Source organism: Sciurus carolinensis, chromosome 2 (assembly GCF_902686445.1).
Source record: "Sciurus carolinensis chromosome 2, mSciCar1.2, whole genome shotgun sequence".
In the NCBI taxonomy this organism is placed as follows: Eukaryota; Metazoa; Chordata; class Mammalia; order Rodentia; family Sciuridae; genus Sciurus; species Sciurus carolinensis.
This window is the reverse complement of record NC_062214.1, coordinates 172,784,864-172,808,562: the sequence shown is the minus strand read 5'-3', so window position 1 is coordinate 172,808,562 and position 23,699 is coordinate 172,784,864. Positions and strand designations below refer to the sequence as shown.

At 42.9% G+C, this 23,699-nt stretch overlaps 3 protein-coding genes across 6 annotated transcripts in view; 2 read left to right on the top strand and 1 right to left on the bottom strand.

Moving 5' to 3' along the window:
• Nucleotides 1–2,919, top strand: part of Ltbp2 (latent transforming growth factor beta binding protein 2) — a 100,781-nt gene extending 97,862 nt beyond the window's left edge. For all 4 annotated transcript variants that reach the window (XM_047539650.1, XM_047539651.1, XM_047539652.1 and 1 more), the window contains 2 exons: nucleotides 1,095–1,244; nucleotides 1,618–2,919. In XM_047539650.1, the coding sequence (XP_047395606.1) occupies nucleotides 1,095–1,244; nucleotides 1,618–1,769 (302 nt within the window). In that variant the 3' untranslated portion in view covers nucleotides 1,770–2,919. The remainder of the gene's footprint in view (nucleotides 1–1,094; nucleotides 1,245–1,617) is intronic.
• Nucleotides 2,920–6,744: 3,825 nt separating this feature from the next.
• On the bottom strand, nucleotides 6,745–9,726 carry Isca2 (iron-sulfur cluster assembly 2). Its single transcript, XM_047540588.1, has 4 exons — nucleotides 9,610–9,726; nucleotides 9,326–9,428; nucleotides 9,094–9,209; nucleotides 6,745–8,675 (listed from the first exon to the last, which is right to left on the bottom strand). The coding sequence occupies exons 1-4, from the start codon at nucleotides 9,678–9,680 to the stop codon at nucleotides 8,501–8,503; spliced, it is 465 nt and encodes a 154-aa protein (XP_047396544.1). The 5' UTR covers nucleotides 9,681–9,726; the 3' UTR covers nucleotides 6,745–8,500.
• A 340-nt stretch (nucleotides 9,727–10,066) lies between these two features.
• On the top strand, nucleotides 10,067–22,475 carry Npc2 (NPC intracellular cholesterol transporter 2). Its single transcript, XM_047535269.1, has 5 exons — nucleotides 10,067–10,221; nucleotides 17,391–17,498; nucleotides 19,556–19,728; nucleotides 21,722–21,839; nucleotides 22,132–22,475. Exons 1-4 carry the CDS (start codon nucleotides 10,140–10,142, stop codon nucleotides 21,806–21,808), a joined length of 450 nt encoding a protein of 149 aa, XP_047391225.1. The 5' UTR covers nucleotides 10,067–10,139; the 3' UTR covers nucleotides 21,809–21,839; nucleotides 22,132–22,475.
• The last annotated feature ends 1,224 nt before the right edge of the window (nucleotides 22,476–23,699 follow it).

Here is a 23,699-nt window from a genome sequence, read left to right as displayed (position 1 = left end):
AAGCCGCAGGTCACTCAAGACCCAAATACCCTGGTCAGACCCTACCAATTCCCAGTGAACTAGCACAGGGACACAGGTACAGGACATTGCCCCAGCTTCAAAAGCTTCCTTGTGGGGGTAGAGAGAAAGCGGGTATGCTCAGGTCTGTTGTCCCTCCGCACCACTTACAGGATATAGAACAGCTGCTCTAAGGAAGCCTGGCATTCAGATTTGTGACCTGAAATGAGATTAAGGATTTCTAATGACTTTAAAAGTCCACAGTGGTGACTCCCTGCCTCAAGTTGGTGAATGGTGGCTGCCCCAGGACTCAGGCCTTAGATCCTCATGAGGAAGTCAGGCCTGGCACCTGCACCTGGACACAGTACACACCATAGGCACAGCCATCACATCAGACTGAATAGGACCACCCAGCCAGGCAGGATGGGTTTGTTCAGGGAGTGGGAGGTGCTTAATGAAAAGGGGTAAGGGGGCTGGGGTTGTGGCTCAGTGGTAGAGCACTTGCCTAGCATGTGTGAGGCACTGGATTTGATTCTCAGCACCACGTATAAATAAATGAATAAAATAAAGAAAAGGGGTAAGGCAGATCAGGGAGGAGTCTTACTTGTGTTGACTGAGGCCCCTCTGCTGCCACTCTCCCCATCAAAAAAAAAAAAAAAGATGTAAAACTCTTAAAAACACCTCCCCACATACCAAACCCAAAAATTATATAGAAATACCCAACTGCTGGGTGTGGTGGTACACGCCGATAATCCCAGAAACTCCAGAGACTGAGGTAGAGGATCACAAGTTCAAGGCCAGCCTCAGCAACTTAGCAAGACCCTATCTCAAAATAATTTTTTTTAAAGGACTAGGGATGTAGCTCAGTGGTCAGGAGCCCACTTGTGAAAACAGGGAGTCCCAACCTTCTTGGAGTCCTCAGTTTTCTCCCACCTAAACGACATGAGTATGGCCTTTTGCTTTAGCACCTTTCTATGGGAATTTATGACCTCCCAGCCCATCCCATCCCCATGATCAACATGGACAGCCTTTATCAGAGGTCTGAGATTGGAGTCTGGACACGGGGCCTCAGCTTCCCTCTCACTCCTTCCTGCCAGAGTCCCAAGCCGCCTTCGAAGGGCTTCAGGCAGAAGAGTGCGGCATCCTAAATGGCTGTGAGAATGGCCGCTGCGTGCGCGTGCGGGAGGGTTACACCTGCGACTGCTTTGAGGGCTTCCAGCTGGATGCAGCCCACATGGCCTGTGTGGGTAAGTTTAGGATCCTGATGGATAAGTGAGACCACCCCCTGCCCACAGACACGGGACTGCACTTGGGATGGCTGGGAGATCCGCTGCTGCCCCCTACTGGGGTGCCCGGCTTCAAGCCAGGGGGTGAGAAAGCCAGAGGAAGGTTCATGGTGTGCCTGTGAAGCTCTTGAATGGAGGATAGAAAAAAGGTAGAGGGCAAGGTCTTGGGCACACTGTGAGGTCACTGTCTCCTGCTTTTTGTCCTTGAGTTGTTTGGTTTGGGGAGGTGACTTGGCCTCTGTCACACCAGGATTCCATTGTGGAGCAGGGGCCAGGGCTTAGTGACCAGAGGGCAGAAGGCACCCTTCAGCTTTCTCCTTCCCCTTTTTCTTAGACGTGAATGAGTGTGATGACTTGAACGGGCCCGCTGCGCTCTGCGCCCATGGTCACTGCGAGAACACGGAGGGTTCCTACCGTTGTCACTGCTCCCCAGGATATGTGGCAGAGGCAGATCCCCCACACTGTGCTGCTAAGGAGTTGCACTGAGGGGTCAGTGTGGGTAGCTACCTGGAAATGGCCTCCAGCCACAGGCAGGGGCCTTGAGGATGCTTTCCTAGCTGGGAAGATGCCATGATATCAGGCTGGGGCCCTCAGCCTGGCTCCGACAGCCTTGCCTGCTTTCATCTCTCCCAGCTTAGGCTTTGGCTGTGAGCTTCCACCACTGCCTCCATGCCCTTGCTTGGCTCAGACACCACCACTTTAATGCTTCAGCCACTGGCCTTGAGGCCCAGCACACCACCTAGCTTGGCCTTGCTATGGGATGCTTATCAAAGGACAGCTGTCATTCACCTCCCAACCCCAGGTTGTGCAAACATGCAAGGTCTCATGGCCTCATACTGCAGACACCCCTTTCCAGCCATGATCCACAACCGATGATTCCACAACTGGGACAGAGGTTACATCTGCCCTGAATGGTCCTTCAGAATCTGTGGTACAAGAAAGAGTTTGGGAGAGTTTGGGGGATGACTCTAATGCCCCCTCTCAAAACTGTCACCTCCACCTAGCCACCTGCTCTAGGCCCTGATTTTGCCACAACTCCATCCTGTAGCCAGTTCTGTGGTCCCAAGGAGGGGCAGAAGACACCCTCATCTCAAAGAAGCAAGACTGGTATTAGCTTGCTGAGTGTAGGAGACACAAGTGAAGAGAGAGGCAAAGAGCCAGAGAAAGCTGCAGGAGGGCCACATGGAAAATACGAGAGTCAGTACGGAAGAGGGAGTCAAGGCTTCATTGCAAGTCTAAAGAAAATCCTAGTTTGGGGTAAATAAATATTCAGAATCCACCCAGTGATGGCCCCTGTGCACCAGCAGCAAGGGCTGCCACAGGACAGAGGATCCATCTCCAAAGACTTTTATTAAATATGTACGTTTCTTCTAGGAAACAAATCTCTTCAGGGCTCTCTTTTTGTGAAAATCAGTTTAATCTTCTTACAAATAAAAAGGTCTATTTTCTGGTGTGGTCAGGTTCAGCAGAAGTCAGATTTCTGTTTTGTTTCTCCTCCCTACTCAGAGGTCCCTTGCCCTCTTCCCCTTCAGAAAATGAATGTCCAGAATCCCTGAGTTTGCAGGGCTCCAACCTGGGCTAGCTGGGAGTTCAGAACCATGGTGGAATTAAAAAAAAAAAAAAAAAAAAAAAAAAAGTACATCTGGCTCTTCTGTTTTTTATTTCATATTAGACCAACTTTCTTTATTATGTTGGTTAAGTCAAAATGTTAGATATGACTGTGCCTACCCATGACCAGCTCTGGCAAATGCCTATCAATGGGTTCCAATGGGAAAAAGTTCTTCACTATTCCAAGCCAAGGACAACTCTGACTGCATTTCTCTGATGAATGGCAATGTAACTGACCACGGCTGCATGTGACCGGACATAGAGATGAATGCTACTTTCTTAATTTAATCTGTCTGTCCTACCTGCTGCTCTGATTGTTGGCTATCACACAATAATTTATTGAATGCTTGCCACATGCAGGCACTGTGTTGAGTGCTGGGCATAAATTTCACTTAATCATCTAACAATGCTCCCTTCTATTTTCATCCCCAATTTACAGATGAGGAAATTGAGACAGAAAAACAAATTTGCTCTAGATCACTATACTAGTTGTTTTAAACAAAAATAAATAAATAAATGATTCTTAAACATGTGAAAGTAGTCTCTCCTTTATAATAATAGAAACTGAAAATGCAGCGAGGGACCTTTTTAAAAATATTGGCAAAGATCAAAAAGTTTGTTAAGACTCTTAGTTGACAAGCACCTGGGGAAACACACCATGATAGCTGACGGAAGTACAAATTGGTACAACCTATGAAGAGGACAATATGGCAGTGTCTTTCAAAATTATAATACACTAACTCTTTGATCCAGTAATTTCACTTCTAGGAATTTAAGCTTCAGATATATTCTCACCAAATGTGAAATGACTTATGTAGGAAGTTATTTATTACAGCATTATTTGTAGTAGCAAAAGATTTAAAACAATTGCTCTGGAAACCTAAAAACAAAAAATAAATTGCCTCAACAAGAAAGATATCCAGGGAATAGGGAGGTTATATAAGTATGTAACATGCTATTTGTCTAAAGAGGAAAGAGAAATGAACAGCTGTCTGTCTTATCCTTGCCTCTCCACCTTCACCCCATCACTCAGAGAACTTACCATTCCTCAAATATACCGTTGGCACTGTGCCTTCCTAAATGCTGTTCCCACTGCCCTCCAACCCGTCCCACCTATTGTAGACATACTGCATGCACACACACGGAATTCCTCTTATTAAAAAACTTAAATGGCATACTATGCAGGCTGTTCTGCACTTTGCTTCTTCCGCTTTCTGTTTGCAAATAAAGACCTGTCTGATTCTATTTCATAGCTGAATACTATTCCATTGAATGGATAAACCATAATTAATCAGACTCATCAAAAGATATTTCCATTGTTTCCCATCTTTTGCTAATAGTGCTGTAATGGATATCCTTGGGCACATGTTATTTCACGTTTTATCTATGGGATTACATCTCTGGAATAAATTCTTAGAAACAATGGTAGTTGGTGGGGAGGGTGACAGGGTGGCCAGGTACCGTAATGGAACACTTTCCACTGTATCCCCTTTTGTGTCTTTTTGAATTTGTACATGTATTACTTATTCAAAAATAAAATATTTTTAAATAAAGCTGCTTATCTATTTGTTACACCTGGTTGCATCTGCCAAATGTTGGTCCTCCACTCTGATGCTTCATAACAATAGAACAGGACTCAATTCTCAGAAGAAAGTTAAAAGTATATTCCAGGACACTTCCTTTAAAATTCTTCCCAATCTCTTCATTCTTTTGAACAGGTTTCCTCTGTATCCCTTGAATTCAGTCAACATTCCCATAAAAAGAAACTAAGAGTAGGTGGACACATATAGTCATATAGTTTACATACCACTGGTCACTTTCCTCACATAACTGAAGAATGTGATTCCATAACAAGATCAACCAAGAGGGCCCAATCTTTGAACCAGAACATAAAGCAGACTCAGAATTCCCTGGATTTTTTTTTTATATTGTTTACATTTTTTTTTAGTTGTATGTGGACACGATATCTTTATTTAATTTTATGTGGTGCTGAGGATCAAACCTAGTGCCTCACATGTGCGAGGCAAGTGCTCTACCACTGAGCTACGGTCCCAGCCCCTTCCCTGGATTTTTGTTTTGTTTTTTGGTACTGGGGATTTAACCCAGGGGTGCTCTACCACTGAGTTATACCCCAAGACTTTTTTATTTTTGAGACAAGGTCTCACTAAGTTACCAAGGCTGACCTCAAACACTTGTGATCCTCCCACCTCAGCCTTCTGAGTCATTGGGACTACATATATGTACCACCATGTCTGGTAGATGTCCCTTTGTCTTCTTTGGTTCTTGCAATTAATATGGTGTTTGCCAAAGAAAAGACAGGGTGAGTATTGCCTAGCATGCATGAGGCCCTGGGTTCAATTCTCAGCACTCCAAAAAAAAAGGGGGTGGAGGGGGGAAGATGGAACATGATGCCCAGTCATTTGCACACAACGTTAAATAGAGCCGATTCTATAACAAATAAGGCCTTGACAACCTCCTCTTCGAAGAACAGGTAAGACTAAAGATCTTTCGATTGACAAAGGAAGAATATAAAGATTTCCTAAATGAATTTACACAATGAGCAAAATTTGTGAAAATGTCTGTTGGCCTGCCAGGAAGAGGGCAACTGGTCAGAAAGGGCCTGCAGAGGACACTAAATTTGTTTAGCATGATGTTTAGTCCAAGCAAATGGCCCACTGTCTCCTTGCTGCTGTCATTTCCCCTTGCCCTGTCTTCTTAAGCCACCCCACTCCCAACAAAGACTTCTTGTTTCACTTCCAGTTTCCCCATGAAGGACTGTCAGTGTGAACTAAAGTGATATCTCCCAAAGCCACCACATTCTAACCCCAAATTCTACTTCTTCCATTAATAGTAGGCACTCACATTTAGGCTTCTGCAGTCTACGAGGCCTTGTTTTTGCCCAGTTGACCACTGCAAATTAATGGACTATATATTTAGCAACTAAAGCTGTTATGCTTGTGCTCAGGAGTTTTAAAACCACCAAAGCAATAAATAACCCACAGCCAGTTGTAATCCAAGCAACTCAGGAGGATGAGGCAAGAGGATCACAAGTTCAAAACCAAACTCAACAGCTTAGCAAGACCCTGTCTCAAAAAAATAAATAAATAAAAAGGGCTGGGAATGTGGCTCTGTAAAGAACCCCTGGGTTCAATCCCTGGTCCAAAAAAAAAAAAAGAAGGCCAAAAACAATGTTCTGGAAGAATAGGTTCATTTTAAATGTAGCAACATCTCTTTATAAGGATGATGAAAGTACTTAAGTAATCTGAACTGAAAATTGTTATTAGGCCCAAGTGTTGGCAGCAATTAGTTCTCATTCTCAGTGTCAACTTGTGTACACAGACACTTCACAGTATGTTCCTTCCTGCCTCCTTCCATGGATAGCTAAGAAATCTGCTCACGTTTCCAAGAGTCCCCTTCTTTCCTCTAACCACGTGACTGTTTTTTTCCACTAGGTCTAGATTGTCCTACACATAAGTATCTAAGGTTCAATCACAGATACTTTGTTTCTATTTACTCTATTTTCATTATTCTAATAGTGAATTTTCACACCAGATGACCTTAATTCCTATCCAGTCCAGAAATACAAGTTTTTGCTATAACAAACTTTAAGTCTCCCAAACAAAAGATGGATTTAATCAGTAACTCTTCCAGAATCAACCTGATTGTGCTTTCCCCCACATTCGTATTAAAAAGTTATTAGTTAGCTGGGTGCAGTGGTGCACATCTATAATCCCAGCAACTCAGGAAGCTGATTCAAGAGGATCACAAGTTTGAGGCCACTCAGAAATTTAACAAGACTCTCATCAATTTAACAAGACCCTTTCTCAAAATAAAAAATAAAAAGGACTGGGGATGTAGCTTAGTGGTAAAGTGCCCCTGGGTTCAATCCCCTGGTGCCAAAAAATAAAAATTAAAAAGTTATTTGTTGTGATGGTAGTGCAAATTCTTTTTCAGTTTTGTCTTTACTGTTCTGGGTCCCCTAGCACCATAATAGAATTATTTCAAGCTCCATAACCCATTTAAATGCATATCTACACAAATACTTTAAAATGCACTGGGATTTGTGGTTTAAAATCTTTTCTTTTAGAGACCCTAAAGTAGGATTGCCATGTTTAGCACGTAAATGTATGTATTGTAGACATACATAAGAGTGAAACATACTTATATTACAAAGATTAAATGACACAAAAAAATTTGTTCATCTGAAATTCAAATTTAACTTGGCAGTTTGCATTTCATCTGTTAACTCACTCTAAAAGACCTCTATTATAGAAGTCTTTTGATTAGACAAAGGGGAATGAAGGGAAGGAGGAGGAATGGGAATAGGAAAGATAGTAGAATGAATCAGACATTACTATCCTATGTGCATATATGATTACATTACCAATATAATTCTACATCATATACAACCAGAATGAGAAGTTATACTCCATATATGTATGTCAAAATACATTCTACTATCGTGTAGAATAAGAACAAATTTTAAAAAAAAAATGATCTCTATTAGCTACATAATGAAGTGACACTTCCAGCTGTGCATGAGCAAAGACATTTTATACCATAAGGCAGATAAAGCAACATATCCTAAAAGGATTCAATTACTAAATGGTCACAGATCTTGAAATGTCTGTATGAATACAGAGCAGTGAGGCTATTTTTCAAGTAATTCAGGTATCAGAGATTGGTCCAAGTTTTCTGGAGGATGGGCTCATGGTTTTTTGAATCCTAGATCTGTGAATGACAATGACATTATCACTGGGAAATAGTGAATGGGCTGCATAGAAAATAAGAAAATGTCAGCAGCACATTCATAATGGGTGAAATGAGAGCTGAGATTTGTGGCACATACCTATAATCCCAGCTACTTGGGAGGCTAAGGCAGGAGAATCATAAGTTCAAGGTCAGATTGCATAATTTAGTGAGGCCCTGTCTCAAAATAAAAAATTAAAAGGGCTGAGGATATAGCTTGGTGCAAGAGCAGCCTTGCGTTAAATCCCCAGTACCACAAAAACAATTACAGTAAATAAAATAAATACATAAAAAACAAAAAGACTGGGGGTGTAGCTCAGAGAAGAGCACCTCTGTGTTCAACTCCCAGTGGGGTGGGGGCGGGGGCGGGTAGTGAAAGGGTCAATTGAAAAAGATAACATTTCATGTGCCTTTCTCCTCAGTTCTGACCTAGTTATTGGTGTTTAAACCACTCAATCTGTGACCCTGATCCAAAACACAATAAGAATATTCTTTAAAATGAGGCTTTTATACATTGCTATACATGTATGTACAAGCATTCTGAAGGTTAGAGAAGTAACTCCAAATTTTGGAGGCTTGGAGGTTCTGTAGAGTACACTGGATTTCAACCAGTAATTAAATATGAGGTAACAATATCTAGAAGCTTGACCTTAGCATTGTATGGGAGCTGGGGGGTAATTTAGGTCAAGTGTAAAAGCTTCACATTCTGAAAATAATAGTGGAAGAACACAACACTCCCGGATTAAGGAAAATAAAATTGAGAGAGGGACATGATTAGAAGGAAACCTCTAGAATTCTACTAATCCAAGTTCCTCAGATTGGTACAACTGATGGCAATTTCTGGGTCACCTGTCATCATGTCAAAGTTTGACAGAGAAGGATGACCCACAGGAGCAGCCTTGCTCTGCCTGAGGATTGTTCAACACTTGAAATGAGCTTCTGATCAGTTCTTGGCTGAAGTCCACCTGGGCCCCCTTCACGAAGGCCAAGCTATCGGAGTCAACCACAACTCTTGCCCCACCCTGTTCGAATACCCTGGAAAGACAGGAGGAAGGCATTAATGAATATCACAAACACCAAAAGCAGGATACCCTCTGGGGCCAGAAGTGCACAGTGTACAGCGGGAGCATTACTTATTACCTCTTAACAGGTACTGATTGTCTTTGAAGCAAAAAGAATGAATACTGGGAATGTATACGGATTTGGGTCTGGAATTTAGTCCAGCCTGACTCTCCACCCATTACCCTACGGACTAGGCAGGTCGATTTTCCTCCTATAATTTAGTTATTTTGAGTCAAGCCAACCGATCTTTCTGCATCCTCACAGCACATGTGAGAAGGGCGGTGTTAACCATCCTTAACAAGTCCTTTAAATCTGGAATAAAAGTGCACCTTTAACTGGAGTCACTTTTTCCCCCTCCACACATTCTGAGGACCCGCCCCTTCCTCCTTGCCTGTCGTCGGGGTTGATAACTGTATCCAGTGAAAATTTGTACTGGAATCCCGAGCATCCTCCTCCCTCCACCTGCAGCCTGAGGAATTCTGATCCTTCGGTGATTTCCAGAAGCCTCTGAAATGCAATAAGAGAGATCAAGAATGCCAAGCAAGCAGTGATAGAAGGGTGGTAAAGAGGGGGTCCAAGCGCTTGGCTGGGCACCGCCACCCCGTGTCTGGCGGCCTTCTTACCCGGACGCAGCTGTCGGTGAGGTGGATCTGCCCTTCGCCAGCCTCGGGGCTGGAAGATGACGCCTCCCAACGCGTCTGAAGTCCCTGACAGGAAGCGGAGAGCCTGTGGTGCAAGGGAGAAGGATGAGCTCAGGAGCAGAAAGGGTGCCTGGCGACCCCCACCCGGACCGTCTCACGACAAACCCTCACCTCCCCCGGGGGCTTCAGTTTCTCAATTGCCCTGGAGAAGCAAAACCTTACACCCTTCCCAAGTGTTCCCAAGAACACCCTTCCAGTCTTGGTACCTGCCCCTCCGCCAGGGAATGACCGCTCTTAGGGCTGTGGCCGTTACGGACAGGCCCCTGGCGGCCGCCATTTTCCCCAACAAACTCCGCCCCTGCTAACACCGCCCTTCTCCCCTCCTCCGTCAGGGCCTCAGGAGGCGGGAAGATGGCTGGTGGGCGTGGCCGCAATGAGACCCGCCCCCATCGTTCCTATTAGCGTAGAAGGAGAAGGAGTTTGATTGGCTAGAAATGCTCCCGATTGCGGAAGAGGGGCCGCACCACTAGGACCGGGGCGGAGTCCTGAGTAGAGAGGCGGGGCGGAGCGGGGCTGTTCGCCGCTGGCCCCGCCTCCGAGCGGACAAGATGGGCGGGGATAGCGGGATGGCTTCTGGCCTGGCTCCTTGGAGCCGGGGGCGGGGCGCAGGCGAACCTCAGCCGTGGTTGCTGGTGACAGGTCGCCTGACTGGGCTCCTCCCCCCACCCGTCCCAACTAGTTTATCTTGTGACCGCGGCGGCCACTTTTTTTCGAGCTTGGCTCCTCCGTGTCTGCAATGGGTTTCCTGGCTGCAGCGATCCTGCTCCTGGCATTCATCGCTACCGCCCAGGCCGAGCCGGTGCAGTTTAAGGACTGCGGTGAGCCCCTGGCCCGCCCAAGGTTCCTGCTGCCTCTACGCAGGAACCCCAGTGCTGAGACCTCCGGGGCTGGGTTGGGCGGGTTCTTGGGATGACTAGGCTCAGCTTCAGACTCCGGGTGGAATGGACGGGATTGGGGAAGAAAGTGCCGGCCTTGATGAAACTTGGTCACACACAACTTTGTATCTTTCCTTTGCAACAACTCGTGTTTTGTGGGGGTCCTTGTACACTTCTTTGGTGGTTCTCTTGCTGAAGTTCCCTAAAGTTTGCAGGGAAGATATCGGAAGGTCTGCATGCAACGCAGGGGTTGAAGGAAGGGACGCAGAACTTCCTTTCCTTCCTTTCCTTTTCTTTCTCTCTCATCCTTCCGTTTTTTTATATAGGGGGAACTGGGGATTGAACCCAGAGGCACTTTACTACTGAACTCCATCAGTGGTATTTTAAGACTAATTCTAGCCGGGCGCGGTGGTGCACGCCTATAATCCCAGCGGCTCCGGAGGCTGAGGTAGGAGGATCCTCAGTCAAAACCAGCCTCAACAAAAGCGAGGCGCTAAGCAATTCAGTGAGACCCTGTCTCTGAATAAAATACAAAATAGGGCTGGGAATGTGGCTCAGTGGTTTAGGGCCCCTGAGTTCAATCCCCGGTACAAAAAAAAAAAAAATAGAGAGAGAGAGAGACTATGTCTCACTAAGTTGCTTAGGGCCTCACTAAATTGCTGTGGCTGGTCTCAAACTTGAGATCCTCCTGCTTTTGCCTCCCAAGCCACTGAGATTTAACAGGCAAGCACTACCGGCAAGGTTCCCTTGGGCTATAGAATTTTGTGATTTTTTTTTTTTTGGGGGGCGGGGTGCTGGGGATCGAACCCAGGGCCTTGTCCTTACAAGGCAAGCACTCTACCGACTGAGCTATCTCCCCAGCCCCAAAATTTTGTGATTCTTAATCAGTTTTTCCTCCTATAAAAATCATCATGTTTCTAATCATATCTTATGACACATAATTCCCTCTCAATGCTGTGGTTGGAATCTTGGTTGGAAAATACAACAGGTATAGAAATTATGATTTCATCCAAATACATTCTACTGTCATGTATAACTAAAAAGAACAAATAAAAAGAAATTCTGAGTTCATTTAGTCAAGTCTATAGAATTAATTGTTGGAGCAGAACTCCGGCAGTTGTATTGAAAGGTGGAGATGGAACGGTGTAATGATCAATGAAAGAGATGTAAAACTGTTTTTGTAAGATATGTGAGTGGGAAGGAAACATGGAGATCATATAATCAATCATGAATTCCAGAGATGTTAGGTAACCTACCTAAAGTTACACAGCAAAATGGGAAAACAGGTTAAGTTTGCTCCTTTATATCCAATGCTGGCGTAAAATAGTAACTGCTCACTAACTATTTGCTGGAAAAGCAAATGAGGTAATGTATATATTTTTCCCACTGTATCATCAAACTCACGATGAGGGAAAAAGCAAAGTCGGGGACTTGGGAGATAAAGATTAATAAAGGACTATCAATACTTAGCAGATGCTGTTCCACTGAATTTGGGGACTGGCACTTAAAAGATGCTACTGTTGCTTCCAACTACTGCCTTTCCCTGCATTATACTGAGTGACCCACATTTGAATGAAGTCACTGTGTTAATTTGTTTGGAGGTACGGGGGATTGAACCCAGTGATTCTACCATGTGCTATATCCCCAGCTTTTTCTTTTTCTTGTTCTTTTCTTGAGACAGGGGCCTGCTCAATTTCTCAGGTTAGCCTCTAACTTTCAATCCTCCAGTCACAACCTAATAGGTCTCTGGGATTACAGGCATGTGCTGCTATACCCGGCTAGACTCTATTAATTTTAATAATGTATTCAATCCTTACAGTCTGTTTTATAGAAGAGGAAACTAAGACACATAGAATAACTTGCTTTAATATCTCACAACTGGTAAGCAGTAGGAAACAGGTGGGTCTTTGTGAACTACTTCGGATTTAAATGGTAACATTGAAAAAAGAAATGAAATAAATCTGTGAAATACTATTCATTTGGAAAAAAAGGCAGGTAAACACCTATAGGAAGAACTTCTTAAAGGGAAGTAGGGTTCCTATCACAGCTTTTCAATTTACTTTTGAATTGGGAAATACAATGTAAAAACTTCAGCACCCACATCAAAAGATTTTGCATTCCACTCTCCACCCACCTGCCCCTGGGGTGGGATTTCCTCAAGTGGGGAATGAAACTAAGCAAACTTTGGTTTTGCAATGTCCTGCAAGTCAGAGTTCAGTTTGTTCTATTGACATTGGAAGTTCAAAAAGCTTTTATAAGAAAAAAAACTGGATAAAAGATCTAGAAGTACAACTCTACTTAGGTCCTGCTAGATCATGTGACCCAGCCTTTAAAGAAGCAGGTAGAATATAGACATTGAAAACCTTGATGTAGGTGCTGAGTTCAACAGATTGTTAAAGTTCAGGATTTTGTGTGTTTTTTCCTATCCACAGAAGCTGGGATGAAGTGAAAGAGAGTACATCTTATACTGTTTAGAGTGTTGACTATGTACAGTTTAAGAAGTTTACTATAATCTGGGTATGGTGGTGCTCACCTGTAATCCCAGCGACTGGGAAGGCAAAGGCAGTAGGATCACAAGTTTGAGGCCAGCTTCAGCAACTTAGCAAGATCCTAAGTGACTTATCGAGACCCTGTCTCAAAATTTTTAAAAAATATGTAAAAAAGGCTGGGACGGGGCTCAGTGGCACTCACCAGCAACTCAGGAGGCTGAGGCAGAAGGATCACCAGTTCAAAACCAGCCTCGGCAAAAGCGAGGCACTAAGCAACTCAGTGCGACTCTGTCTCTAAATAAAATATAAAAAAGGGCTGGGGATGTGGCTCAGTAGTTGAGTACCCTTGAGTTCAATCCCTAGTACTGCCCCTGCCCCCCAAAAAAGAAAAGGGCTGGGGATGTGACTCAATGGTAAAGCACCTCTGGGCTCAATTCCTAGTACCCCCTTGCCCCCCAAAATAACTGCTATAAAGGAGAAGCAAGCTGAGGAATAAGTGTTATTTATATCCTTTCTGGAGCAGTTGGTTAATGTGATGATAGAAGTACTTTATTTTTTATTTTTATTTTTTGATAGAAGTGCTTTAAAGAGACTCTTCCACCAAGCGTAAGCCGAGAAAGCAAAGTGCATCCACTTGGGCTTCTCAATTCCTGTCATATTTTTACAGTATTAAGCTAATTTGGTGACTGCATAGTAGATAATGTACTCTCAACCTGCAGTTAGCCTGCTGTTTTCATGCATTCTGCTTTTGAAACGGTGAAACTCCATTCTTCTGACTACAAACATAATTTCTGTCCATGAAGTATATTTGAGGTCAGAGGCTTAACTTTGGGGTCAAACTGAACCATCTAGGAAGCTGTTCTAGATTAAATTAATGGAGTGAATCCAAATAAGATAAGCATAGTAAAGACTTAAATGGCACTACTGTGTTCCAGGTACTTATCTAAAAGCTGTATGTGTTAACTCACCTACCCTATAAGGTAGGTGTGATTATTATCACCAGATGTTAACTGTATTGCCTTGAAGGTACACTGTAAGTGGTGGAGCTGGTGAGTTTTCATACTCAGGCAGCAGGCTCCAGAATCTGCCTCTCAGCGATGATGGCTGAATGGCAACACTTGACCCAACCTGTCAGTCACTGTTAATCAGACTCCTTAGGCACATTGTCTCTCATTCACCCGTCCGGTTTCAGGGGCCTGGATGGGGAAATGGGTTTTTTTTTTTCCAAGACTTGTACTTAGGGCACACGCCTATAATCCCAGCGGCTCTTAGGAGGCTGAGGCAGGAGGATTGTGAGTTCAAAACCACCCTTAGCAACTTAGCGAGGCCCTAAGCAACTGGAGTCTCTAAATAAAAATATTAAAAAGGGCTGGAGATGTGGCTCAGTAGTTAAGCACCCTTGGGTTCAATCCCCAGTACCAAAAAAAAAAAAAAAAAAAAAAGACTTAAAACATTTTTTTGTCAAGTATTTATTATGACGAAAGAGCACTTTTGTCCTTGATTAGAATGAGATTAAAAGAAAAAAAAAAAAAAGGAAAAAAATTTTAAAAAGCTTACCTCAGTGAACTTCAGGGACCACTGATGTAGAAAGATACCAGAACATGACTGGAAGATGATAGGGAGGGATAGGGACAAACTGGGAGCAGCCAGTGTCAGGATTGCAAATGCAAATGGTAGTACTACAACTGGAGTCATCGCTGGTGGCCTGTGTGTGCTGCTTAAAGTCCTGTGTTGGAAGGGAAGGAGTTTCCTGATACAGCCATCCCAGGACCTAGAGTGGGGGCTGGAGGGCTTACTACAGATACTACATAATTTGCTCCTATCAAATAGGAACAGTTTGCAGCTCCTAGGGAGAGTTAGTTCAGAGACTTACAGAGAATATATAGTTATTCCTTAATACTTTATTCTCTTCTTTTTTTTTTTTTTTTTTTTGGTACCAGGAATTGAACCCAGGGCACTTGACAACTAAGCCACATCCCTAACCATTTTTTGTATTTTTTATTTAGAGACAGGATCTCGCTGAGTTGCTTAGGGCCTTGCTAAGTTGCTGAGGATGGCTTTGAACTTTTGATTCTCCTGCCTCAGCCTCCCAAGCCAAGGGGATTACAGGCGTGCACCATCATGCCTGGTCCTTATTCTCTTCTTTTAACTAACTCCTTTTAAACCTAGTTTGTGAACCATTAATCACTTTTTGAAACTGCATAGATGCAACACTGGCAGGTCAGATTAATTCTATTGATGACTCTTCCTAGCATCTTCCAGCATCTGCCTTATTTTTTAAATGTATGTAGTGTTGGTAAGAATATCATTTAGTTATATAGACCTAGGCCAAGAAAGTATTTTGGAGGAAGAGAAACCTAAACTCAGATACCAGTGTTCTTCTTTAACGCAACTGATATTTCTGCTATCTTGGCTGTGTGAAACAGCTCTATTTGGAGTAAAGTTTAATTTGGGTCCTAAGTTTTTATTGGATCTATAAAAACCTTGACCTCTGTCCTCTTCATCTCTTTGATTTTTTAAAAACATCAAGTTCCTAATGACTTAGTCAAGATTTGAGGCACTGCTTATTATTTTTTGAGCCCAAATATTTCATGACCTATAGAGTAGGCCTCAGATTTCTTCCCTCATGGGACGTGACTGACCAAAGAACTCAGTACTATGGAGGCGGCACAGTTCCCACTTCAGAAATAGAAGTAGCTCCTCTCAAGGGTCATTTCTACTTCATATGGAAGGTAGTTCTGTCTAGGGTCATTCCTCTTTAGGGTGAAGATGGTGGTTCCTCTTAAATTCCTTAGTCCGCTTACTCACAAGTGAGTGGGCTTCAGGAATCCAATTTCAAAAGCCAAGATATTCTGATACATATCATTTCATTTTCCACGCCTTTAGTACTGATTTATTTCTTTAGAAAGCCAGGCTGGAGTGAAAACATGGAGAGATTTCAAGAGGATAGAATACTAGGCAAATGGTTCACCAGGAGTTTAGGGAAAGGCTATAAGTTACTTTATCACTGAAAATCACAAAGGATGTGGGGTTGAACCTCTAAGACAAAAAGAGAATACTCATGAGGTGAAATAAACCTGACAGGCTTTTTTTGGTTGAGTTTGAGCCTGGATCTTCATCCAGAGTGCTCAGATAGTTCTCAGTCAGGAATTCCTTGGGGTGTCCTTTCATTAGTCACATGGCTGTGTACCTATTTACTTATTTATTTTTGTGGTGCTGGGGATTTGAACCCAGGGTCTTGTGTTTGCGAGGCAAGCACTCCACCAACTGAGCTGTATCCCTAGCCCCATGGTGTATTTAAAGCTTCTCCAGGTTCCAGTGACAGGGTTTCCGAGTCAGTCAATGAGTCTTGGGTCTGTGTGTTCTAGGCAGTGTGACTTTGGACAAGTCTCAGTAATCTTTCTGCTCTTGTGTTTTCTAACCTCTAAAACAAGGATGATAAAGTCACTGTGTAGTTTTATTATTTTTTTCTTTTTTCCCCCTATCCTCAGGAGCCTCAGCTTTCTCTCATTCTTGTTACCCAGGGTACAATCTTCATAGGGTCTAAATATAGAAAGACTCAGGAGCTAAGAACCCTTGGAGCCTGGACCACTAAAGAGGTTCTGACTGTTTTGAGTTCTGGCAGACTTTCCAACAAATGACAGACACCTTAAAACAATTTGCTCTTGAAGAATTTGGGGTAGAAAGATGATGTAACTCATTTTTGTTAATTTATTTTATTTTTGCAGAACTTGGATTGAACTCAGGGGTACCCTACCACTGAGAGCTACATCCCTAGCCCTTTTTTATTTTGAGACAGGGTCTCACTAAATTGTTGAGGCTGGCCTCGAATTTGTGATCCTCTTGCCTCAGCCTCCCAAGTAACTGGGCATGCACTGCCACACCCTGCCAATGTGACTCATTTCTGACCTTCCTCCTTGGAGTTTGCCTTTTAGCTGTTTTTACATAAAGTACAGTTTTTGAACAACTTTCATCAAATTTACATGTTTAGAAAAAACAAAACAATTTACATGCTTATATCTTTGCTAGAAAGAGGAAAAAGTAATATTTTGATTAAAGGAAGATTGAGGCAACTGGGTTTTTTTTGTTTGTTTTTTGTTTTTTTTTTTTGTACTGGGGATTAAACCCAGTGGTATTCTACTATTGAGCTATATCTCCAGCCCTTTTTATGTATTTATTTTTGAGATGGGGTCCTGCTAAGTTGTCCAGACTGGCCTCAAACTTCAATCCTCCCGTGAGGCAAACATTTTTAAGGCTTAAGTTTAAATTGTGACCCTCCCTTACCATTTGGAATGCAAGACAAGAATCTAGGAGCATTTGGAGTTTCTTTGGTTGTAGTTTAATCTCTTTAATAAAATCTTTTGTGTGCATGGTCTCTGACAAATATTAGCTTTCTCTTTGTCAAGAGACCAACTAATTCTCTTTTTGTCCAATTTACAGGATATGATTTTAGCAGTAAGACAAACCAAATTCTCACTTGTAACTGCAGATTGTCTGAAAGATTCCATCCCAGGAAAGCATCAAAAGAGAACGAGCACTCACTAAATGGGAGAGAAAGACCTTCCCATTAGGTAATGGTCGATATTTTCACCTATTCCAATTCATTTTTTTCTTTTTTCACAGGTTCTAAGGTTGGAGTTATAAAAGAGGTAAATGTGAGCCCATGCCCCACCCAACCCTGTGAATTGGAGAAAGGACAATCCTACAGTGTCAATGTCACCTTCACTAGCAGTGAGTAAACATGGTTTTGACCTCAAATTCTGCTAAAGTATAGCATAAACATCAAGTATTAGAATAGGCATGGGAACAGAGGGGTGGAGGGTTGGCAGTCAGGAATTCTGTGACCTCCTTAGCTGGAATTCACTATGAGACACCCTTCTCATACCAAGTTCCCGTATGCACCCTTCCCAGAGCCCCTGGCTGCCAGTTACAGAGGGCAACTTCCCTGTGTTCACAGGTTAGAAAAGACGGCGTGGCTTTTCTCTGTCCTACCTTGGCCCATCTTGCACAGCAGGTTTTTATGGGACTAGATCTGGCTATAGACTGTGAGTCCAATACAGATTTCAATTCAGTAAACTTTGGAACTCCCCCTGAATATTATTTCAAGCAACCTACCTTTCAGTTATTAAGCCTGCATCCATCTGAAAATGAAGGTACAATTCATACTTAGTGGCCTCTGCAAAGTTTAGAGAATCCACCGAGGACCCACAAAACACATCTGAGCCTTCTTCAACGTGAAGAAGCAGTATCAAGTTGTTTTCATGTACCACATTCATCACCTTCAGCTTCCCAGGAATTTGGAGAAATGTAAAATGTTGCTTTCCAGACAGAGTATATACTTTGAATCTGTCCCTCATTGTCTGTGCCATGGAACTAGACTAGACAGTCTAATAAGGAACCTCAAAGTGCCTGTCATGTCTTGTTCGTGAGCCTACAGACTACCCTAACTGTGAGCTCCCTGTTCTCTCTCCTGCACTGTACCATGGCCCCTTAATTATTAATAAATAAAAGAGCTGGGTGCAGTGGTGCACACCTGTAATCCCAGCAGCTCAGGAGGCTAAGGTGGGAGGATAGCTAGTTCAAAGCCATCTTCAGCAATTTAGCAAGGCCCTAAGCAACTCAGCGAAACCCTGACTCTAAATAAAATACAAAAGACTGGGATGTGGCTTAGTGGTTAAATGCCCCTGGGTTTAATCCAAAAAGAAAGAAAGAAAAGAAATGCCTTCTAAACATAAGTCATCCCCAGCCCAGGCAGAAAGAATGAAACAGCCATTACTCTGTTTCTCCAAAATACCTATCAGCTCATAATTCTGGCTAACTTTATAATACCTTTATTCCTCCTGCCCATCTTGTCATATGGAGGGTAGAGCCTATCAAGAAATGTACCTCTTTCTAATCTTACTTAATATCTAAAGAGTTAACTCTTTCATGTTGCAACAGACCATGATTTTAAAAAACATAATACAGGAGCTAGGGTTGTGGCTCAGTGGTAAAGCGCTTGCCTAGCATGTGTGAGGCACTGGGTTTGATCCTCTGCACCACATGCAAATAAATAAATTAAAGGTCCATCAACAACTGATAAAAATATTTTTTAGGGCTGGGGAGATAGCTCAGCTGGTAGAGTGCTTGCCTCGAAAGCACAAGGCCCTGAGTTCGATCCCCAGTACCGCAAAAAAAAAAAAAAAAAAAATTTTTTTTAAAACACAATATACTTTTTTACAAAAACTCTTATAAATAGTAAATAGAAATTTTACTGCCAAAAATTAGTTGCCTTCTCAGATAAGGTGAATTGTCCAGGTAGCTCTGATTCTCCTGAGAACTATGACAGGCAGTGGAGAGCCAGGTGGGGTTAGGAGCAGAGAAAACAGTTCCTGTTGCCTGGCATGGTAGTGCATCCCTGCAGTCCCAGCTACTTGAGAGCCTGAGGCCAGAGGATAACAAGTTCAAGGCCAGCCTGGGCAACTTAGCAAGAATCTTCAAAAAATGAAAGTCTTAAAAAGGGGGCCGTGGATAAAGCTCAGTGGTAGAGTGTAGAGTGCTTGCTCAGCACCCCGGGTTTAATCCCCAGTCTCCCTCTCCCCCAAAAAGAAACAAAGAAAGCAGCCCCTATTGATTGCTTGGTGCTATGTACTAAGTATAACTGCCAAGAGAAGTAAAACCTGGGAATTTGGAAGTGTGGACTTGCTGGTTTGTGAGTATACAGTGCTGTTGTTTGAGAATGTACCTGAAGGTTTGTTTCGAGTTTTCACATAGGCTATTTCCTTCGCCACCTGATTGTTTCCTCTTAGGTACGGAATCTGAAAATAGCACAGCCTTGGTGCATGGCATCCTGATGGGTGTGGCAGTCCCCTTTCCCATTCCTGAGCCTGATGGTTGTAAGAGTGGAATCAACTGTCCCATCCAAAAGGACAAGACCTATAGCTACCTGAATAAACTGCCAGTGAAGAGTGAATACCCCTCTGTAAGTGACACTGTTGAGGACTCTGGGAGCCCTGGGCAGGATTAGAAATCTGAGGACAGGGGGCAGAAAGCAAAGACTGGGGAACAGGACGCGTCGGCTCTGTGATGAAGAAGCAGGAGACTTAAGGGAGAGGAGAAAGATTTGAGTGTTAGAATCATGAGGAAGGGCAGACTTTTTAATGTGCTTTTGTTCTTTCATGGGTGCCTAATGACATCATTTTTACATGTAGTATTTCACTTGCTTTCATGAACAACCTATGTGGAGGTGATATCAGCTCTGTCTTAGAGACAAAAGAAGCCTGAGACTCTGGTGCTATATAGTTTGGACAGAGTCCACTCTACCAAGAGTGGCTATAAGAATAACCTAATTTTAAAGTGGAGGCTTTTAACTCCAAAGCCTGTGCAGTGTTAAAACATTTCAACCAGGTACCAGATAATTCAAGGTCCAAGTTGACTTAGCATAGTCATCAGAAGATCCAGATTTTCCCATCAATCTCTTAATAAGAGAGTGATACAGTTTGTTTGCTCCATAGCAGAGAGGTAACTTTTTCCACCCTCTCTTCTTCTCTCTGCCTATACCTCTGACCCATCCCCACTTGCCTGTGTTTTCTGCCAAGATCTTCAGGGTAGATGGTGCTGGAGTGGGCCTGTTTAAAGATATGAATCGTGATTGGGCATGGTGGTGCACACTTGTAATCCCGGTGACTCTGGAGGCTGAGTCAGGAGATCACATGTTCAAGTTCAGCCTGGGCAACGTAGCAAGACACTGTCTCAAAATAAAAAAATAACAAGGACTGGGAATGTAGTTCAGTGGTAGAGTGCCCCTGGGTTCAACCCCCAATATCTAGAGATGCACTTATAGGAAGTCTATGCTTAAGAGATGTTAGAGACCCTGAAGGTGAGAGAGAGGTTTGTAAATGAAGTAGCAGAGTAGGCTGCATAATCATGGGCCTTCAGAACTCTGGTTATGTGCAGTGTCTAGTCAGGGCTTCATGCAGAGTAGGTACTTAATATTTGATAGTCACTTCATTTAAGTCACTCTTAAATGAATTACATTTAATTGAAAAATAGCTCAACAGCATTAGTCAATGCTAAGTAAGTAAAGCACTAGTTCATGCATACTAGTCATAAAAAACTTACAAAGCAAGTTTCCAAAGCTGTTTATCATTGTCAATCAAATGTTACATGATGAAGAAACCTGTGAGTACAAAAAGAGAGGTAGTAACTAATGACAGGTGAGCTGAAGTCTGCATAAGAAAGGACCTGCAAGTGTCCCTGAGTTAAGAATTAGAAGGGACAGGGCTGGGGGTGTGGCTCAGGGGTAGAATGCCTGAAGCCCTGGATTTGATCCCCAGCACCATAAAAGGTGGGGGAGAAATTAGAAGGAACAGCTCATAGTATGAGGGCAACAAGTCAAAGCAGAGATCTCTAATGAGGTGTGTTATCAAAAAACAGTTTAAGGAAGTTAGCAAAAACTATGCTACTACAAAGGGTGGTTGTCCTTGAAACTCTTCAGTTATAAATGTCTTTGGGTCATCTTTTGTGTTTTGACATTTCCATTTCTGGCTAAAAGAAAGTTGCCTTATACCTCTTTCTGTTCCTCATGATTACTGTTGGAAAAGGTTAGATTAGATTGCCAAATATGTGGGAAATTGTTGAAACATAAAATTATTATTCTCGTAAGGCTTTATGTACATGTCATTGATCTAAGAGGGACGAGAATGCTTTAGAAATTATATTTGATAAATTGACTTTTAGAATGGATATTGCTAACGGTGAATTATAGGTGTAACTTGAGTCACTCTAAGTTTTAAAGTCCATGGTTGGTGCCCATTTCCTAAGTGGACTTCCTAATGGCATGATTTAAGAAGAAAACTATGAGGAATTAGGTGGTGGTTTTTTATAATTTCCACCTAGGCTACATAATTAAACCACTTATGGATTAAGGTCAAGTCCTCATTTCATTTTTCCCAATTCATTTTCTCTTTCTCCAGATAAAACTGGTAGTAAAGTGGGAACTTCAGGATGACAGACAACAACGGCTCTTCTGCTGGGAAATCCCAATACAGATCAAAGGCTAGAGCTATTTGATGCTGATTTGTCTATGTGGAGGTGAGAGGGCATGGGTGGAGGGAGGGGAAGAAATGGGGAGAAATCAAACCTGAAACTGCATGAGTGCTGTAAGATGAAAGGAAATTCATCATGAAAGGAAATTATGCCTCTCAACTTCCAAAAGCATCTAAGACCTGTTTCTTGAAAGCTCAGAACTGGTGCCTGTATAAAAAGGATATTATACAGAAGGAAGTTGCTTAGGGCTGTCAGATACCTTCCCTAGGGCTACTGGACTTCACCCTGGAGAGGGCTTCCAAACCACTTCTGTCTAACTGGGATGTTACATCTACAGGTTCCTCCTCTATAAGTGCCTCACTGAGTCTAGTGCATGTGGACAGAAGTCTGCTGGCTCTGGACAGCACCTCCAGCTGTGTCGCCTCAACAGTAGTGACCTGTTCTCTACTGAAATCCAGAGATTCACAGGAGAGGGAGGACATGTTCTACAGCAGAAATTCAGCTGTGGATGACTGGTTCTCCATGGTTCTCAAGTCTTTTGTTCTATCTTAGGTGGTTTTCATTAAAGGCAACAGTTGGTTAGCAGATGTTTGATTTTTTTTTTAAACAATATTAACTGTATCCTCTTTCTGTACCTGGAGATGAACCTTTGTATAAATAAAAACTTGTCAGTATTCTGCACTTGGGTTGCGTTCTGCATTTGGGCTGTGGTCATCTGCTTTTACAAATAGTACATTCCCTAGTCCCATGGAGGTGGGAACCCAGTTCCATGGCTCTCAGAGACTCTCTTTCTGCCCTTTTGCCCAGTTAGACCTTATCTATCTTTTTATACAAAGTGACCTTGTTTTGCTTTATTTTGCACAATCTTAGACCGTAGAGCATGCTTGACGGTGAAAGCAAACATCACCTACTTGAATAATAACACCTGAAAGGGTGAGGCATGGTGATCTTTTGGGAACCATTCACCATGATGGAGAAAGCCTCAGAGCTTACAGATAAAGTGTGAAATTAAAGCAAACAATGGTTAAATTAGCTAAATTTTGGAGTGTCCTGCTCTAAGGTAAAAAGTATAACCATGGGGTCCATAGTTAGTTGTTTCGAATCCATGTACTATCAGTACATAGAGGTTACCATGCTATTCATAACCTTGGAAAGTTATCCGTTATTAGAGAAAAGAAACTTTTCTGTTGAGTTCTGACTAGTGTTTATGAGCAAATAATTCGTTTTGGTGCAGTTCCCTAGACCCTTGGATTTCTTTGGCCTCTGAGTTTCCCGGGAAAGCCACCAGAGGACAGCAATGGGTCAGGAATGAAGTTATCAACACCCCAGTTTGCTAGTTAATGCTGGCAGCCATTCAACCACTGTACTATTTAAGCCATCTTATAAATATCTGTCACACTAAGTCTAGAGGCACAGCCCACCTTGTCTCCCCATGCAGACCCTAAGCATTTCAGGACAGTGTGAATTCCAAAGGTGGTTAACTACTGTGGTCTCTGGCTTCGAACTGCCTGTGGTTGAATCTGGCTCCACCGTTTAATTCACAGGACTGCCAATGGGAGCTTTCAATCCCCCACCTCTGTTTCCGTGTCCATATCTATTAAGTAGGGATAACGATAGGAGGGGAGGGCTGTGAGAGTTAAATGAAATGAGGCATGGAAATGCTTAGGTGACCCATGGCACCGAGTATACTTGCTGTCAATGTTAGCTTTTGTTGTAGGAGACAGACACTGCCCTTTGTCTGGAAATAGCAGGAAAATCAGGAGGTTCAGTGTGATGTGTGTGATGTCTCTTAGAAGAATAAGGCTAACTTCTGTGCACAGGACTTCCTCAGGGACCTAGAAAAGCTCAGTTTTTATACATGTCTGCTGACTCCCTGTTCCCAGAAGATTCCTCATGTTTTCTAGC

What these genes read in the sequence shown, in the direction of transcription:
- Isca2 (XM_047540588.1), bottom strand. Translation starts at nt 9,680, where the DNA reads ATGGCGGCCGCCAGGGGCCTGTCCGTAACGGCCACAGCCCTAAGAGCG. An exon ending in ATTCCCTGGCGGAGGGGCAG is followed by an intron (nt 9,429 to 9,609) that starts GTACCAAGACTG and finishes CTTGCACCACAG; the next exon opens with GCTCTCCGCTTCCTGTCAGG. An exon ending in TCACCGACAGCTGCGTCCGG is followed by an intron (nt 9,210 to 9,325) that starts GTAAGAAGGCCG and finishes ATTGCATTTCAG; the next exon opens with AGGCTTCTGGAAATCACCGA.
- Npc2 (XM_047535269.1), top strand. Translation starts at nt 10,140, where the DNA reads ATGGGTTTCCTGGCTGCAGCGATCCTGCTCCTGGCATTCATCGCTACC. An exon ending in GGTGCAGTTTAAGGACTGCG is followed by an intron (nt 10,222 to 17,390) that starts GTGAGCCCCTGG and finishes CTTTTTTCACAG; the next exon opens with GTTCTAAGGTTGGAGTTATA. An exon ending in CAATGTCACCTTCACTAGCA is followed by an intron (nt 17,499 to 19,555) that starts GTGAGTAAACAT and finishes GTTTCCTCTTAG; the next exon opens with GTACGGAATCTGAAAATAGC.